At 44.6% G+C, this 15,624-nt stretch overlaps 2 protein-coding genes across 2 annotated transcripts; both read right to left on the bottom strand.

Moving 5' to 3' along the window:
- Positions 1–10,240: 10,240 nt before the first annotated feature.
- LOC108780504 (piggyBac transposable element-derived protein 4-like) lies at positions 10,241–10,705 on the bottom strand. The gene has a single exon (XM_018548251.1). The coding sequence runs from the start codon at positions 10,703–10,705 to the stop codon at positions 10,241–10,243; it is 465 nt and encodes a 154-aa protein (XP_018403753.1).
- Positions 10,706–10,728: 23 nt separating this feature from the next.
- Positions 10,729–11,529, bottom strand: LOC108780505 (piggyBac transposable element-derived protein 4-like). Its single transcript, XM_018548252.1, has one exon. It carries the CDS (start codon positions 11,527–11,529, stop codon positions 10,729–10,731), a length of 801 nt encoding a protein of 266 aa, XP_018403754.1.
- Positions 11,530–15,624: the final 4,095 nt, after the last annotated feature.

A 15,624-nucleotide genomic window follows, 5' to 3' on the forward strand; every position in this document is an offset into this window, starting at 1 on the left:
TTTTAATTTTGATAGGTTCAATTTTTGTAGTTTTCATTTACTTTTCGTGGTACATAACATAGAAAATAACATAATGTATGTTCACTTTGAACTGGCACATTTAGTAATATATCAGTTACTTTTCGTGGTCATATATTATATTAGATAATATCATTTAAAGTATTAAAGTTTAAATTATTATGTTACATTATTAGATAATCATTTTAATTTAGAAAAGTTCAAATTTTTGGGGATAATTTTCAAAGGTTGAAATTTATTGGGTTTTCTATTTTGTGGTTAGGTAATCATTTTAATTTAGAAAGGATTAAATTTTTGCGGTTAGTTTTCAAAGGTTTAAATTTGTTGGGTTTTTTAATTTGCGAGGATCTATTTTTGAACATGGCTTGACCTTTTCATTTTAATGATAGTATAAGGTTTACTGAATGTAATTCAATTATTAAAAATGCTATAAACCTTAAACATTTTTTTATGACTTATTGATAAGTCGAATAATATGTACCTTTTTTCATGAAGCAGGTATCGTTCCGGAAAATATTCAATACGGGTTATGAAATTGTTTTTATACTATATTTTTATATTTAAAACACGTATTATTGAGTAAAAAAAATCTTTATTGGATTATATATATATGAAAACCCTCCGTATGAAGGTAGGGCGATCTGGAAACTTGGTGAAGAAATATCAATATAATTACATATATTAGGATGACCTGTATTGTGATAGATTTATAAGTAAATTACAGAAATATTACAAATTATTAAAATCTTTACAGTAATCTACAATTAATGTACCATCAAAGTTGTTGGATAAAAGTTATAATTTCGATAAGTCTTTTTTTTAACTATGTCCGTCATTTCTTATGCTTCGATCCACTGTGCGGCGGCGGCGTCGTCCCGCGGATCGGATGCATCACCGCGCGCTCTTGGGGGAATCCCCTCGCGCGCGCGTTCGGCTTCCTCCTTCGCGAGTATCACCTGCCCGCAAGAGGAGGAGACCGAGCGTCACTTCTCCTCGCTCTCCCGCATCGCCTTGACGACGCCGGAGAGCGAGAAATCCTCCCCTATACTCCGCACGAGGACACCGCGCCGCGCGTCCCACGCCGGACAAAACTCCAACGTGTGCTGCGCGGTGTCCTCCGTGGCCCCGCAGTGGTGACAACGGGGTGTCGGGGCCTTCTCTATTCGACACAGGTATTTCTCGAAACAACCGTGTCCGGTGAACACCTGCGTCATCCTGAATGACAAGCCGCCGCACTTTCTGTCGGCCCACTCCTTGGCGAGCGGGCCAACAGCCCGAACGATCCGCTTCTGCGAGAGGACGGGGTCCGCGAGGCGATTCTCGGTCCACCTCTCGAAGACCCCGTCCCTCATCTCGTTCATCATGGCCGCGTCGAACCGAGGGGGCAGAGGCCTACCCTCGTGCCGGGCGGCGGTCACCATTCGGTAAACCTTCTCCCGGCCCGCGGCCATGAGTTCCGCGGGCAAAAGCCCCGCCAGCAAAGTGGCAGCCGCGAAGGACACCGTCCTGCATTCGCGGACAACCCGGATGCACAGCCGCCTCTGCAACCTGTGCATCAATCCCACGATGCGGCGGCTGTGCCCCACGTCGTCCGCCCACACCGGGGCCCCGTAAAAGAGCCCCGACAGGACGGTGTACGCTCCACACGGGCCGCTCAGGTTGGGCAATAAGCCCATGAGTGAGTCGGCCTGTCGCCCTAGCTTTGGAGCCAGGCACTCGAAATGAGCACCAAAGCTCCACCGCCCGTCGAGGAAGAGACCGAGATATTTCATCACGGTCCCGACCTCGACGGACGTCGTCCCTACTTGGATTCGGGTCGGAAGGGGCTCCCCCTTCGTGGAAGAACAAGGCCTCTATTTTCTGGGGAACCACCTCCAACCCGATACGCTCACTGGCCCAGACTACCCCGGCCACCGCGAGGTCCGCCTTCACACGGGCCGCCTCCCAGCTCGCCCCGCTGGCCACCACCAGTGTGTCATCGGCGTAGCACACCAAGCCGGCCGGCAATTCCCCGCGGAGCACCGTGTCGTACCCCAGGTTCCACAGGAGTGGTCCTAGGACCGACCCTTGCGGAACCCCGCACGACACGCCCCTGCTACACCGGAGTCCACCCTTGATGGTGAACCCCAGTGTTCTCTCGCGGAAGTAGTCCGCGATCACTGCGGTGAGGTACGGCGGCACATTCTGCTCCTCGAGCGCCCGCATCGCGGCACCCCAGGGGAAGGTGTTGAAGGCATTGACGGTATCCAAGGATACCGCCAGCACCACACCCCCCCCCTCCACTACCACGGCCTCCACGAGAGCCCGAATTGACGCACCGCGTCCACGGTCGAGCGGTTTTCGCGGAAGCCGTACTGGCCCGGCGATAAGTCAGGGCCAGTCTGCGACAGATGCCGGACGATGCGGCCGGCGACTACTCTCTCGAATAGCTTGGCCACATCGTCCAGTAAGCAGATCGGCCTGTAGGCCGATGGGCTGTCCACGGGGCGGCCCTCCTTCCGCAGGAGGACCATGTTCGCCGTCTTCTAGGCCGCCGGAAAGCGGCCCTGGCTGAGGCAGAGACTGAAGAATTCCCTCAGCCTCCGCCCCAGCACACCCTCGGCCAAGAGCCAGACTCGGCCCGGGACCCCATCGGGCCCGGGGGCCCTTGGGCAGCCTCTGAATCTGCGGGTCACGGTCCGCATATTCTCCGGAGTGACGTTAGCCCTCCCGCCGGCCGGCCAGCCTTCCGGCGGGCCGGCATATGGTGGAATGTCCCCGACGAACCTCGTTGGGAACAACTTGTCCACCACCTCAGCGAGAAGGCCGACGTCCATCGATTCCGTTATGGGGGGGACCCACGACCTGAGTTGCTTTCGCACAAGTCTGTAAGCCATCCCCCACGGATTCTCCTCTAAGGCCGACACCAGCTCTTGCCAAGTCCGGGCCTTGGCCTTCTTGATGGCCGTCTTTAAGTCCGCCCGCGCCTCTCGCAGGCGGTTCTCGAGGGCAACCATCGCCTCCTCGTCGTCGCCACGCCTCGCTCTCCCTCGGGAGAGGCCGCGGCGCGCAGCGATGGTGGCCCACCGGAGATCGGCTATCTCCTCCGACCACCAATAAACCGAGCGGCGATAGACCGGGCGACTCCGCGGCATGGCGATGTCACACGCCTGCCTCATCGCCCGGCCCAGCCACTCGGCCCCCGACTCGATGCCCTGGCGGGTCCCGCCCGGCCCGCGTCTTCCGCCCACGTCAGGGCTTCCAACGCGGCCGACAGCAGGTCGGTGTCCAACGCCTTAATCCGCCAACGAGGGCGATCCTCGCCCTCCGCAACCCCCTTCTTCTACGAGGGTAGGGAGAGGCGGGACGGAGGGCGGAGAGACCACCACTGTCATCCCGATGAGGCAGTGATCCGCCTGTTCACCGAGACAACCGGGGCGAACTCTCCACCCCCGACCCTGACTTGGAGGGCGGGGGAAACCCACGTCAAATCGACTATGGACTCCCTCCCCCTGCCCCCCCTAAAAGTGGGGTGACGTCCCTTGTTGAGGAGGCAGAGGTCCAGGCTGTTAGCCCACTCCTCACCTCCTCGCCCCGCGTGTTCGTTCGGGGGGAACCCCACGCTCTCGAGTGAGCGTTGAAGTCCCCCCCGACGATCCATGGGCGGCGGGAGAATCTGCGAATGCAGTCCCCTATCCGCCCAAGGGCCACCTCGTACTCGGCCAGCCGGAGGCCGGGTACGAGGTAGCACCCCATAATGTGGACGTCACCCCACTCAACGGCCACGAACCCCGACCCAGCCTCCAAGAGGGACATGGGCGGGGATCCGCGGCCCCGGTGCCAAAAGATCGCCGCCAGCCCGTCCCGGTCCATCACCCAGTGAGGGTGGTCTTCCGGGACATTATAAGGGTCGGCGACGATCCCCAGCCCGGCGCCACTCTCCGACAAGCACTGGCAAAACATCGCCTGGCCCGTCGAAGAGTGGCCCACTTTCACCTGCAGGAGACGAACCCCATTAGCCATTACGGGCCAGAGGGGCTGTCTCCCCCGCAGCAGACGACTCCTCTAGCTCACCCACCTCCATGACCTCGACAACACTCGTCAAGGGGAGGGGGGTGAGAACAACACACGGGACGATGGCCCCCCGAGCGGGCTCTACGACCGCACCGGGCGCCACCGTGGCCCGCGACGTCGACGCAACAGCGGCAGAGGGAGGGGGGCCGCTTCGCGGTCGCACCCATCCCTCCGCCCCCATTCTTCTTCCTTGATCCCCCCTCGCTCGCAACGCAAGAGGGGATCGAGCCAATCTTATGCGCGACTGACTGGCCCGACTCGGCGCAGGACGAGCACCTGACCGGCTCGTTGCAGGAGCCGGCCAGATGACCCGCAGCCCCACACCTATAATAAGCGCCGGACCTGTCAGCCGCGCTGGTGCAGTTCCCCCTAACGTGACCCACTTCCATGCATTTGAAGCACTGGAGGGGCCTCGCCGGGAGAAGCTGCACCCTCGCCGAGAGAAGCTGCACCCTCGCCGACGACCAACCCACCTAGACTCTTTCCAATTTGGACAGAGTCCCGGCGGCTTCCACCAGGCAGCGCAACCACGCTGCTCCGGTGCCAGAGGGGGAGCGCTTTACCTCTCCCACCCTGATGTCCCCCACGGAGCACCCCCCGGCCCACGACACAGCCACCGCCACTTCGTCGGCGGTGACCAAGTCGTCCATGCCGGAGATACGCAACTCGGCGGTCTTCACAGGGCGGGCGACCTTTATGTCCTCCCGCCTCACGAAAACCTCCTTCATCTTTTCCGCAAGGCGCGATGTTCTCGCGGGACCATCGGCACCCCGGACCTCCAGGACCAGAGCGCCAGTCACTGCCCTCCGAACCCGGAGGTCCGTGATGCCCGACAGGAGGACAGCCGACTTGGCCATTTGCATGGCCTCTGCGTACCCCCCTGCCGGAGCCGTCAGTGTGACTGCGGCGGTCCTAGGCCTCCTCAAAGAGGGCGCTTCTTCTGCGAAGGCGCCCCCTTCTGAGCGGAAGCCGCCCCCGGGCCACTTTTTCCCCCCGAGGGGGGCTCGGATCTCGCCGCTTCCTTCGCTGCGCGACGCCAAGTCCCCCTCTTTTCCACCGTTCTCCACGGCTCTTCCCTCGATGGGCTCGCCGTCGTTTGACTCCCTCCTTCAGCGGAGGGAGCCGATGCAGGGCCTTTGGCACCAGGGGGTACCGAACCGGACCCCCCGCCTAGGCCCCCGCACACCGCGGCGGGAGCGGAAGTCCCGCTGGCACCGCCTCCCTTCTTCTTCTTCTTCCTCTTCTTCCCGATACCCTCTGCGGGTCCGCGAGAAGAGGCTGGCCCTCCCGATTTACTTCCCGAGATTAACCCGAGGCGCCTCAAATTCTGCTCTATCTTCTGGTCCAGCAGCCGTCCCAAGTCTTCGACGCTACCGAGACCGCCTTGGGACCGGGCAGCGGCCGACTTCTTTTCCCTCTTCTTACAAGGGAACACAACGTGTTGGATCTCACCGTTTTAAATGAGCTTTTAGTATGTTGTTCTATAGACAAAAATAAAAGACACGTATTTTTTTATACGTGCGGAGTCGCATGTTAAGGGGGTGAAATCCTCCCTTGAAGAAAATCGGTTTTTTCTTTCGAAGCGAATATCTTTGAAACTATAAGAGATAGAAAAAAATTTCTAGAATAAAAATTGAATAGTTGCAAGAGTACTTTACAACTATAATAAAAAAATTTTTTCTACATTTATTTATTGTACACCCCCACCCTCCACTCTAATTTTCAAAAATTTTTTAATTCTTTATATGACGAAAATTAAAGAGAATTTTACGCTGAAAACAACGATGTGTATTTAAATCACGTTCCGAAAATCCATTTTTTAGATATGAACGAAAACGTCTCTTTATATGCGCTCCATACGTATTCGTACCGCGTTGGGAGCACAAGATACTATTCAATGAATACAGTCCAGTATGCATTATTATCGTACTAGCTATTATTATAAGAGTTTTTTACAATAATGTTATAATAATAATAACAATAATAACAACAGTAATAGTAACAGTGACCTTCAGCTTCCGAAACCAGTTAAATATTTTTGATAATATATACAAAAATGTACCTCGGGCAATTAAAATCAAAGTGTGAATAAAGCACCCCCTTAACATGCGACTCCGCACGTATAAAAAAATACGTGTCTCTTATTTTTGTCTATAGAACAACATACTAAAAGCTCATTTGAATCGGTGAGATCCAACACGTTGTGTTCCCTTGTTAGAAGAGGAGTCCTTCTCCTCTCGCACATTACAGGGGGGGCAGGGCTGGGAGGGCACCCGTGGCCGGTCACTCCGCGCCAAGGGTACCTCTGGTAAATATAACCTGAATCTAGTCGATTTAACCCGAATTATGGATCATTCATCTTCCACCAGAATTCCAGTTAATTCAACTAAATATTTATCTCCATGTTGTATTTTTAATCATTTGGTGTCTTTTTTACAGACATCATAATTAAGGTTATAATTAAAATTGTATGAATGAGAAATTTAGATACAAGGGTCGTCTGAACAGTTTTGAGCCTAACATAGTGTTACGTCCAAGCCTCAGGATTTTTATTACGTGGGAAGTTCTGGGTTAAGGAGGAGGCCTCGGAAGAACGTAACTGACACCAGATGTGTCTCTCGATCGTCTCGCCCTGCGGAGGGTTACGAGAGACAGTCGGACGCACTAAAAAGGGTACGGAATTAGGTCAGTGTGCCGTATTATAATACTTGTATACGGCACACTATGACTCTTATCCCGAACCGTACGTCCGTTGGTCCTTTAAATTTAGGCCAAGGAACTCAATCCTTATAGCCAGGGATATGGACCGAGTGCGATCTCGGGGATGACGGTTGGAATGCGGGGAAGGTTGCTTTTAAATCAAATTACAATCATAATCTTTAATGTAAAAGGAACATAGAAATATTATTTATTAAATGAAATAAAATAATTACATATAGGTTATAGATTAATTATATAATTAACATAATTAATTTATTACAATTTCTAAATTAATATATGGTGTACATATACGTGTAAGTGTGTGGTGAATCGGTTAGAGATTGTGAAGAGTTGGTGGGCGAGGTCCCAAGGAGGAAGGACGTATTGCTAGGAGAGTGGCGATCGGAGTGGAAAAGGGGTGGTTGATACCTGGGATGTAAACCACGACTCTAGTCAGGATAGGATTGGGTTACAGTGACAAGGTAACCTTGTATGTCATCCGGGTTTCGGATCAAGCACGGAGAGGATTCAGGAAGAATAGAGGAGGATCTTGGAACTGTAAGGTCTAGTGGTTCTTCATCAGAAGAAGGATATGAAGGAAGTGGAGGATCTTCCTGGAATGAATCTGCGAGGAAAGGAGGAGGAGAAGGAAGAAGATCCAGGAGATCATTTAAAATGGATAAAGGACTTGAAACGGGGGAGTAAGAAACGTCGAGGGGTGGAGGAATTTCCGGCTGAGTCTGATTTTCGGTCCCCCGATCTTGGACAGTAAGAGGGGGTATGTGGGCAGTGCGGCGAGTCGGGTGCTCGGTCCCAGTGGAACAGCGAGGGATTGCCCCGTCTGCGGTGGTATGTTCCATGTCAATGGCGATGGTCCAGCTTTACTGTTACAGTAAGCGTGGGTTGATCGGCTTGACTTTGAGGATGTTTGCTGAGCCTCGCGAGCAGCCGATCCAATAGACAGCTCCGGTAGTGAACTGCGCAACCACCCGACACTGCACCGTTCGGACAAAATCGAGGAACCTCCAAGAGACCGACCGACACACGGACAAACTGATTCGCTCCAAGATGCGTCTCAGACAATCGACTCGGTCTTACGACACGGACAATTGCCCTTGACGACTCGGAAGAAAACTGCGATGAACTGCCGCGAGCACCAAAAAATCGGGGCTTTTATACTGATTCTCCCTGATTTGTCGGGCTCTGATGGGAGGAGAAATTTGTCGGTAAAACAAAGGGCTAAGTTTTCTAGCCCTAGGATTGGTTGGGAGTTAGGACACGTCTTGTGGGCGGGAAGGGAGTTTGACCGATGTCACCGCTATCTTAAGTGTTATGGCCTTATCTGTTTAATGTACGTGAGGGGCCGCATCGAGTAAATGCACGTGCACCCTTTCTCGCGAGGCTCGCTGTATGACAGATTTTAATTTTTACGAGCGCAACTTGTGAGAATCATCCGCAGTTTGGCTGACAATAGAGTGAATGGCTTTACTGTTTTCGGTGACAGTAGAGTGTATATTTATTACTTTTTCTAGCTGAGACTTCGAGGAAAGGATTCGTGTTCTCACAATTTGTGCACGTACGCTCGTAAATGAATTGTCTTAAAATAATTTTTATGGCGAGATAGCGAGTACTTTTGTTTAGATTTTTGGTAAGATGACAGCCAGACTGTCGGTTATTTATTTATGGTCTCGCTATCTCGTCACTTGTAGACCTTTCCGGAAGAAAGAATCGTGAGAATCGTCTGGACATAACAATAGAAACAAGTAATTTTTTGATCAAATTCAATTTTATTTTTCAACATAGTCTCCTTTTAAGTCGATTCATTTTTTCCAGCGATGCTTCCACCTCTTTAATTCATTCAAATAATATTGAACGTCTTGCTTTGCAAAATAGGCGTCTACGGATGCGATGACCTCCTCGTTCGATGAAAATTTATGTCCTTCGAGCCAAACTTTGAGCCTAGGAAACAGAAAAAGGTCGCTGGGGGCCAGATCTGGTGAATACTATGGGTGGTCAATTAATTCGAATCGCAATTCGTGAATATGTATGCGTCAATGCTGAAAATCTATCAGCGTCGCGGGGGGGGACTACATACGCAGTATATAAATTTCACACAATATAATAAACATCAACATCTTGTTTTCAAGACTCGATTAGGCTTTACACTTTCCTCGATTTTTAAATCATACGAGTCAATTATTATTATCTTTCATTATATTTTGTTAACAATTCGAAAACAGCACTGTGGTCACACAGTGCTGTTTTCGATTTATGATTTATTAAATACAAAAAATGAATAAATTTTCAATATTGAAATAAATATCTTTAAGTATTAAATTTCATTATGATAATTGAATAATATAATTATTAAGATATATTTAAAGTAAAGGTAAACAATTATAGCGAATAGTTAAAATTTAGAATTAAGGAAATTCTTAAAATTATATAACATTCTGAAATTATGTTTTTGTATCTTGTGAGGTATGTTACTTCAGATTGGTTTCAATTGTGTTATATATGATAAATGACATAAATAATATTTTTAGAATTGGAACATCTCATCAAGCAATGTGATGTGACATATGTGACAAGAATGTACGTATGTTGAATTGATGATTGAATAATTGTATTAGCTGAGGAAGGTTCAAAATGAACCAAAACGTTCGAATTTTTGAATAAATTGATATCGAGTAAATCTATCAATTTTTATTGTATTTGCGTAACAACAACAACGTCGTACCTACTCTCATTTGCCCTTTGACAACTGAATTCTGAAATTAATTAATTTAAAATAATATATAATTAATAAAATATTTTATTAGTTATTATTATTAATATTATAATTAATAAGATACCTTATTATGGAGTAAATTTCCATGTTTGCATTTACTTATTTTTAATCATGCAATATCTTAACCCTTTGAGTCACGCATTTTTCTATTCACGCAATTCAGTTGAAAATCGTTACTCGGGGGTTTTCGGGGTCGCTGATTACGAATCTGTCGTTACTTTTACCAAATTCAAAATGGCAGATCCAATATGGCGGACAAAAATTTTAGAAATGCCTCCTTTTTGAACAAAATTTGCTACTCGGGGGTTTTCGGGGTCGCTGATGACGAATCCGATCTCAGATTTTCAAAATTCAAAACTGCGGATTTAAAATTGCGGCGATTCATGTAAAACTGCGATAATAATAGTAAAATTGTGTAATCGAAATTTTTTTGGATCAATGATGCGAAACATTATTTAAAAATTTACTCTTTCTCATTACCCAGAGCTAACGACGTGGACGTGAAGAGTTCTAGCTCCATTTTTTTATCTTTTTTTATTTTTTTTTGTTTTGTTTATTTTCTATATTTTTTGTGTTTTTCTTCCTTCTTTATATATATTTTATTTATTTTAAAATTTTGTTTTTCTGAAATTGACGGGAAATCATTGTAATTGAAGTCTTGTTATTTTTTTGTTTCAATTATAAGTTAGGTATGGTACTTTGAAAGCAATTCCTGTTAGGCAAAAGGCATAATGGTACATTGCAGGTCGTACATATCCATTTTGTTGTTTTCTGCTCAGTTCTCGTACTGCAATGAGCACATCTTTTTGAGTTTTCCGTGAATACAGGCATATGAGCTACCTGAGAGTATCTTTTTTCTACAGATACTTGAGGTTTAGCGTGTTCTGAATTATCTGAGGTATGAGATTGACGCTTTCTACCTTTACGATGAGGAATTTTGTGTCCAACTAGGTTGTCTACCAGTAATAATCGAAATTTCTTCAAAGTCAACATCGGTTTTATATCTCTCGTTTTGTACAAAATAAATGAATTTGTGACCGTAAGATCGAGAAAGTTCCAAAACAGTCTGAACCACCATTTTTTGGATTTGCGATCAATTTTGTAACATGCGAGTAGTCGATCAGCGTAGTCGACGTAGCCCATATGCTTATTGTAATCTGAATAAATCACTGTTGAGACTTTTTAATTACTGTTAAAGGACTGTTGACGGCTTTTAGAGACCCATCTTTTTGTCGACGATTTACCACAGTTACCTTAGATGGATCATGATAGTTTGATAAGAATTGAACCGGTTTCTTATCCATCCATTTCACCCAGCTGAGACCTGTACTTGTAGTTTTGAATTCATACTCTCCGACGTTCATTTTTTTCTCCGACTTTTCACTTTTGGGTAATCCAGAACGATTGGGTCGTATTGTACCGCATGCAAAAATGTTATCTTCTTTCAAAGACAACATAAGTTCGACTCCAGTAAAAAAATTATCAAAAAACACCTGGTGATTGCCGTCAATTAGTTCACGTACGAGATCTTTCACGACACGGCTTCCCAATTGTTTCTCAGTACTTTCCGTTTTTCCAATATATATTTGAAATTCGCAAATATATCCAGATTCATCGGCTCGGGTCCAGCATTTATAGCCACGTTTGATTGGTTTTGCCGGCATATATTGCTTCATACTACTTCTTCCTTTGAACTTAATCATTGACTCGTCAATTGACTGATATTTTCCTGGCTTCCAGCAATGTTTAAAAGTTTGTGAAAGCTCATCTAAAAGTGGTCTCAACTTGTATAGCTTATCATAGTTAGGATCACCTTTTTTTGGTACTTTTGAATTATCGTTTATGTGCAAATGAGACAAAAAAAAACTAAAACGATTTACAGTCATCAGAGGAGATATGTAAGAATTATGAAGCTGAGGATTATTAGACCAAAAATCTTTATATGATGGTGATTTTTGTATACCCATTAGAATATTGATTCCGATAAAGATTTTCAGTTAATCTATTGTGATAGGATCTTTTTTATTGCCTTTTTGTGTGATATACAAATTAGTTTGTTGTACAATATGATCCAATAGATGCGAGGGGAATAAACAAGAAAATATCTCTAAAGGAGATGTTGCCGTTTCAGGAATGTTTAGGCCAAAATTTTTGGAAAATGGAATATCCGTTCTTGGTTTACTAACAGTTTCCCACATCTGATTCTTACACGAGTTTTATTGGACTGATTCAGTAATGTCATTTTCTCTTGACTCCTCATCGTCAGAAATATTATCTAAAATAGGAAGTGAATTTTCTGTAACTAATCTGGAATTCAGAACTTCTTCTTCATCATCATCAGAATTGCCAAGTCCATCTATAGATTCTGAATCGCTAGGAATATCGGTTACTTCTACTGGTTTCATCTTTCTCATATTTGTGATCACCGAAATAGAAATTCCAAAAAATGTGCAAGCTCTTGAATTTATAAAAACTAGGAAAGATTAAAAAACTACTTTTGCATGAAAAATAAAAATCAAAGTTTCATCGACATCGACCGACATGCTCGCACAGCGTTATCGAGATCGCTAGTATACCAAATAGAATTGCATCTTTATTACTTTCCAAGTTGAAATTTTTACTATGAGGGTAAGAAAATAACGATGTAATGATTTTATAAATTCACATTGTAATTTTTACTATTTTTGTACCGTTATTCCATTTTCCTACAGAAAAGTAGTAATTTTTACTACATTCGGATTTTCAGTGTACAAGTATCGAAATAACAATACAGTCCTGTTATTACTTTCAATATTTTTTAGAATAACGTTATCGTGAAACAAAGCTCAAAATTGCCAATAAAGAATAATATTATACATAGGTACTACAAAGCACGCTAATATCCGAATGCACATACAAAAAGTCACGCAACAACCATCTGTGCTGCTGCAGCACTTAGAGCGGTGACGTGCCTCGTAATTTGTTGCGTTGGGATCGCATAGAGCTAGATTTTTTGAATGCCACGTTCCTATATAGATTATAAGCACAGCAAAGTTCTATAAAGGTGGGCTATTTACATGCTGTTTCTGATCGAACAGCAATAGCTCAAGAGCTAGGAATATACTATACTATATATACCTTATGAATACGGTTGTTTTGCATGTATGAATTTACACCGCTATTATCGCCGTTTTGTATTTGATTCGCCGCCATTTCGAATACGCCATTTTGAATCCGCCATTTTGAATCCGCCATTTTGAATTTCGTAAATCTAATATCGGATTCATAATCAGCGACCTGGAAAGCACCCGGATATGTACTTTCACCAAAATTGTTACTTTTTCACATCTTTATGACCGCCATATTGAATCCGCCATATTGAATTTCCTAAATCTAGCACCGGATTCGTAATCGGCGACCCCAAAAACAATGCCATATCAAATTTCGAGTAATTAGCGTTAAAACATCGTTAATAATGAATTTTTCCGAAAAAAAACGTGATTTTTTCATATTTGTTTATTTATATAGCCTAAACAATTAACAATTATGTCTTCTTTGTAATTTTTATATGTTTCTTCATCACAATAGTAACAGAAAAAAGCAAAAAGACTGATCTGAATGCGTTAACAAGAATGTAAATAGTCAAAATTCAAAGAAATCCATGTGGTAACGTGGGTTACCACTATGACTCAAAGGGTTAAATAACTCTTTGAATTTTGTAAACATATTTTCGTAATCCAATAAATACTGAGGTAAATTTATTAATAAGAATTAATAATGCAAAATTAATTATGTATTCTTAAGTTATAATCTCCCTTCCAATATACGCACTCTTTTAAGTAAAATTATCTATATTGCGAGACTGTTTTAGGTAATCGGTACACAATAATGCTAATACCACAAAGAAGTATACTTTTGAAAATTAAAAATTATATTATATTAATGTCTTACTTTAATTAGGGCAAATTATACATCCATTAAACTTATAAAATAAATAAATATTTAAAAAATACATTAATAATCTTCTTTTGATCTTCTTTCGTATTTTAGAATTACGTTGCAATATTAATTTCCCGTCATTATAAACACAAAGAAAGAACAATTTTGTTGAAAATGTCAACACCAATTAGCATTTTTATAATAAGAATTAAGATAAACTATATTCAGCCAAATTAACACTGATATTTTAGTGACACTCATTTCACTATTTAGATTACATGTTATTTTGATATTATATTGTATTGTATTGTATTGTATTGTTTATTGCATATAAAATTTTACAATTATACACAAATGGCGAGGCGCCAGCAAATCTGCTGCTATAAAGCCTCCCAGTATAATAAAAGAAACAAAACAATTATTAGTAGCGCAAAAAGTAAAATTTAACATTATGATATTACAAAATTTTAAACAGTAATGCACGCAATATTGGCGGAGAGGAACATATTAGAATTCGAAACACAAATAAAATGAACAAAGACGAAAACACAGAGAGAACGTGTATGAACTGTGACGTGACACTTTGTGTCCGTCACTCGTAAGTGCATTGGCACGGAGATCCTGTGTCCTCTAAACTCGAAGGGCGAGGGCACAAGCGAGCGTGCCAAATTTATATCTTTTTTTTGTTTCGTTTTGTATATTCTTTTATATAAAATATTTAGTAATTTCAGATCTTTAAAGAACAATTATTAGTCACATTAGAGCGTGAGCGGTGGTTGTCTTAGATTCGTGTAATGTTGCCGCCTCACTCACGGAAGGAAGAAAGAAGACGTCGTGGAGGAAGCAAGAAACCACCAAAGAAGATTCCGATTGTGTCCTCAAGGAGCGCGGTACACGCAGGTCGTATTGTTTTGTAACCTCTGATAATTTGGATATTATTTGGTGATTGTCGCACCTTTATTGCAGACGACTCGGAGAGAGACGTGATAAGGGACCGTCTCAGCACGGCCCGAACATCGGCAGCCGCCTCCACTTCTGAGGAGAGCGATAGAAGACCGCTGATCAAGACGGAAGGCCTCGGCCAGCTAATTTGGAAAAGCGCGCCAGAGACTCAAAGGATACGCGACCCGCAGGACTCGCTGTGATTAGTCGCGGGGTTGCGCGACAGCAACAAGCCAATTAGAATAAAGAGCGGCCCGATAGGAGAGGGGCCTAGCGGCCTGCGTGGATCCGCGAATGCTCCCGATTATCACTTGCGCGGTGATCGAGTTCATGTAAAGAGGACACGGGATCTCCGGAGCTTTTGGGAACTGAGAATGCTGTCTACCGTTACCGAGAAAGTTAGAGGCGGAGGTTTTCCTCTGAAGGATCAACGAGGGATCGTTACGTGGTGAGGCGAGCGTTATCTTATAATTTGTGTAAAACCACCGATCACGGTATGTGAAATGCGTCTCGAGTGGATCGCGCGTTACTCGGTATTTCGTGTTAGAGTTCCCGATGTCGTATTCACCGCCTCAAGGCGTTTTAAAGTAATCGTTGCCGTAGGCGCGTGCCATTCGCTCGGACGCTGAGATTATTGAGAAGTATAATTATTGTTGTTGCTCGCCCTCGTTGCCGCCAAGTCACTTGTATAATTGTTAATTGTTGAGAATTCTTTAAAGCCGAGACTGGCGTTATTGCGCATTAGAGAACCGTTGCCGTCTAATGTAAAATCGTATGTTCTAATTATTCACGAAGTAATTATTGTTAACATAATAAGATCTAGATTTGGTCGCATATTTCTGCTCGGCGAATTATTGCCGAATTTACTTCGTTGTCGACGGCCAGTTAATAGTCGGTTTATTGTTATTGCGCCGCATATCAGAGCGCGGAAGGTCAACGCTGTAACGTACTTTCTTCCGAACACTTTTGTACAGTCTCTATTAAATATATCGATTTCTCTTTATTGTTATTATTAATTCTGGTGCATTTATTTCAGCCTCTCCATCGTTCTCCGACAATTTCCCCGCTAACCGCGAACCACTCCCCTCTGCCAATTCCGTTGGCTGAGCTAGTTGTTTAGTTCCGTCGCGAGAATCCGCGTAATCTTTAATTTCTTGTCCGAGCAATTTATCTAACGATTTGTGCGAAGAGTGGCACGCTCT

This window comes from Cyphomyrmex costatus, unplaced genomic scaffold, assembly GCF_001594065.2.
Source record: "Cyphomyrmex costatus isolate MS0001 unplaced genomic scaffold, Ccosl1.0 scaffold701, whole genome shotgun sequence".
Classification (NCBI taxonomy): Eukaryota; Metazoa; Arthropoda; class Insecta; order Hymenoptera; family Formicidae; genus Cyphomyrmex; species Cyphomyrmex costatus.